This window comes from Rhagoletis zephyria, unplaced genomic scaffold (assembly GCF_001687245.7).
Source record: "Rhagoletis zephyria isolate East Lansing unplaced genomic scaffold, Rhagoletis_zephyria_1.1 Rzeph_scaffold_26770, whole genome shotgun sequence".
NCBI lineage: Eukaryota > Metazoa > Arthropoda > Insecta > Diptera > Tephritidae > Rhagoletis > Rhagoletis zephyria.
In genome coordinates this window covers 1-3,535 of record NW_016183828.1, presented here as the reverse complement: position 1 = coordinate 3,535, position 3,535 = coordinate 1, and the positions used below count along the sequence as shown (strand labels likewise).

At 33.7% G+C, this 3,535-nt stretch overlaps 1 protein-coding gene across 1 annotated transcript in view; it reads right to left on the bottom strand.

Annotated features, from left to right (window-relative positions):
• LOC108382402 (venom acid phosphatase Acph-1-like) overlaps nt 1-2,302 on the bottom strand; it is a gene marked incomplete at its 5' end in the record, with an annotated part of 3,834 nt that extends 1,532 nt beyond the window's left edge. Inside the window, 3 exons of the mRNA XM_017638777.1 lie at nt 485-670; nt 1,795-1,953; nt 2,219-2,302. Of these exons, the coding sequence (XP_017494266.1) occupies nt 485-670; nt 1,795-1,953; nt 2,219-2,302 (429 nt within the window). The remainder of the gene's footprint in view (nt 1-484; nt 671-1,794; nt 1,954-2,218) is intronic.
• Nucleotides 2,303-3,535: the final 1,233 nt, after the last annotated feature.

The window sequence follows — 3,535 nt, the reverse complement described above, 5'->3', positions numbered from 1 at the left end:
TTTTATTTAATTTAATTTTATTTTATTGTTTTTTTATTTTGATTATGTTTTATGTATTTAATTTAATTTAATTAATTTGTTTTTGTTTTATTTTACCTTAATTTCTTTATATTTTATTATATTCTATTTTATATTATTTGATTTGATTTTATTTTATTTTATACTATTTTTGTATATATTTTTTTCTGTTCTGTGTCATTACATTTAGTTTAATTTAATTTAATTGCCTTTAATTGAATTAAATTGAATTTGATTTAACTCAATTTCATTTAATTTTATGTAACTTTATTGTTTATTTTATTTTGCGTATAATTTAATTTTAGTTTTTTTATTTAATTAAATTAAATTTAACTTTAAAAATGTTTTTATTTTATTTTATTTTTTTCCATTTTTGGTTTTAGTTTATTGTATATTAGTTTATTTTATTTTATTTGGTCTAATTATTTAAATTTAATTTTTATTTTATTTTACATATTTTACTCACCTCTGCTAAAAGTGTTAAGTAAAGCGATTGTACATCTTCTGGCTCTGTTATATTCATGCCGGTAAATGCTGTTAACTCGTTTAGCATGCCGCGATATGGTTCGATTTCTGCTCGCACATTAGGCAGTTTTAGAACTTCATCTATGGCCTCGAAATACCGTGGACAAGACGTTCGCACCAACAGAAGCTATAGAACGAAAGATCAAAATTATAACTATAAGTACAAAAGCTAGTATTACATAACTATTAGAAAAGATGTAGTACAAGTATTTTTGAAGAATTAGTTAACCGCAAGACTTTACCGCAGGGAATATTACGTTCCAGCCCTTTCGGGATATCGGTAAAATTATGCTATTAAACAAAATGGCTTTTTTCTAAGGCCTTTACTAAAGCTATGTGATTACAGTAATAAGGGTCTCTTGGCCCAGAGTGCGCCGCTGGCGTAACGGGTGCAATGAGATCCTGTCCGAATGACTCAGCAGTTAAATGCGCCATCAGACTGCGTTCTTTGGGCTCTGGAAGGAAAGGTTCTCAGATAACCAAGCGGCTATTCAGGCACTCTCCTCTACCTTGGTTAGATCTCAAATAGTGGCTGACTGTAGATAGAGATAATGGGAAATTACCGTAATATGGGTCCTGGGTCATAGGAACTGTTTCGGGAAAAAAGCGTACGCACTAGCGAGGAGCGGCTCCGCACTGAATATGCCTCGCGTGGTGGACATGAGGTCTCGCTCAGGGCGATCAAGGCAGAATTGTTCCAAGTCTAGACAGAGGCGGAACCGTGCTGGATCATATAGGCAGTTCTGGGTGTCCTATGATCCACTTAAAATCAGGGCTCTGTTAGGAAGGAGCAAAGAAAATACCTACAAACTTACGGCAGTCTGCACAGGGCACTGCCGAAAGGATTGGCCTACCCTTCAATCGGTTCTGTCGTCTTCTGCGAGGACCCGGGCTCAAAGAAGGCAGACGAATACTTTCTGTGCGAGTGACCAGCCCTCGCAAGGATGAGGCCGAGCCATTCCAGCAGAATTTTTCAGAGTGCAGTCGTCTCTCTTCGAAAGACGTACTGAAATTACTTAAAGCTGCCAAATGGCTGTAGGTTGCATGAGTTGTGAAATCAAAATGGCAAAACTTGCTAATTGCTTGTCACCAGGATGGAAAATCATTTAAACTAACCAGCCAACCAATTTTGCTGCTGCTACCCATTTAATATGCTTTGGTATATATATATATTTACAAATAAATTGCAGGTTGTACCATAGTTTGAATAAATACAAGCTCCCCAAAATAAATGATAGGCAATTGACTTACTGTATCCTCATTGAGTGGTTGTGAAAATATCGGCACGGGTTGCCAATTAAATTTTGGATTCCATTCCAGGGGAGTATCGTTCGGTGGGAAAAAACTCGCCAACACCGTCTGCAGAGTCATATGAGTGCGTGCAACGCCCGTTGCCTGTGCATAAACTGCCTAAAATGCGAAAATAAGAAAGAAAAAAAAATGTGATTATAAAATGATTGCTTGTTTATCGCCGTGCTAGAAAAATTCAAATAAAACACAAGTACATATAGCAAATTCATTGCCGTCCAGTGCTTGTCCGGAATTGGTGTACGTACATCAAATGGCATGGAAGCATTTCATTTCGATTTTGCAATTCTTGCTACCAACGAGTCAATGTGCCATATCTGCGGCAGCCCAATTCCGATATCCAAACACTGGCCTGACTTTTACCTACGTCTGGGTGATAGTATGGCGCCGTAAAGTCTGCATAACGCTTGCGCAGCCATGCTCCCATGCCAAATAGCTCACGTTTGCCATTCTACTTGGGTGGCAGATTGTTGTTGAGGACATTTTTGTTAATAATTGTTTCCGTGAAATTCAATGGTGTAGGCATTTGAAAGGCGTTAAAGGAGTGTAAATAAAAGAAAATATAAAAGTTTGTTAGTCGAAAATACATACTTACATACATACACATACATATACTGAGTAAAAAGGAAAGATGCGAAAATTACTTTTTAAATCTGGCTGGATTGTCGAAAGCACAAATTTGTATACATAAATATTATATTTTAATATGTTCAAGGCGATGCTTATGTAGTGTATTAAATGAATGCACCCAAGTGTTTTTAAATTATTTTGAGAGATTATTCTGCGCCATTAAAAGTTAAAAAAAAAAGTTTTTTAAGATAAAAATTAAAATCCAACTATCTTTTTGGACTGTAAAAAAATGTAATTTACTTTTATTCAAGTTTAAAGTATGTACACTAGGACGGAGTTATTTAATTTCGAAAAAAGTGTATGGCATATTCGAATTCGACGTTCGATTCTCAGCAAAAATGGTGAACAAACTATTTACCAAAATTGAAGTTTGAGCCTCCCGATATTTTAAAGAAAAGTCACAGAACTATTTTTTTTGTGCTACGTGGCATTGATAAAGTTCGGTATGCTTGTTTATTCGTACACAAATTTTTGGTTTAATGAAAAATAAATTTCGACCAAAAAAGTTACAATATACTGCTTTCCTTTTTGAAAATTGGGATGGTCAAATGCCATTTTTGGTATATAGTTTGTTCGCCATTTTTGTTTAGAATAATTCGTAGAATTTGAATTTGCTATACACTTTCTTCGAAAATTCTGCTCTGAACAAATTACTCCGCCCTAATGTATATTTGGTGGTACTAAAATATTTTATAAATTCTTTAGTAAATTTTTGGAAAACTAAATGTTTTTGTGGACATTGGCGTCAGTTTTTTCTTATGGATTTACCAGGGACGGTAGCGGTTATGATGTTTATAATAAAAATCTTACTTTACCAGTTAAAACTAAATATCTGTTTTTCCGTTCAAATTTAACCGTTGTTTTAAGATTTTTTTTTCGATCAAAAATACTGTTATTTTTGATTTTTGATCATATTATAACCATTATTTTCAGATTTATTTTTTTAGATCACAAAAGATTTAAAAAGTGTCCTAAAAACGGAATCTCCATTATAGCGGTTGAAAGTGTTCATTAAAAAATCATTAAATAACCATGCAATTTTATCGAAAAAATA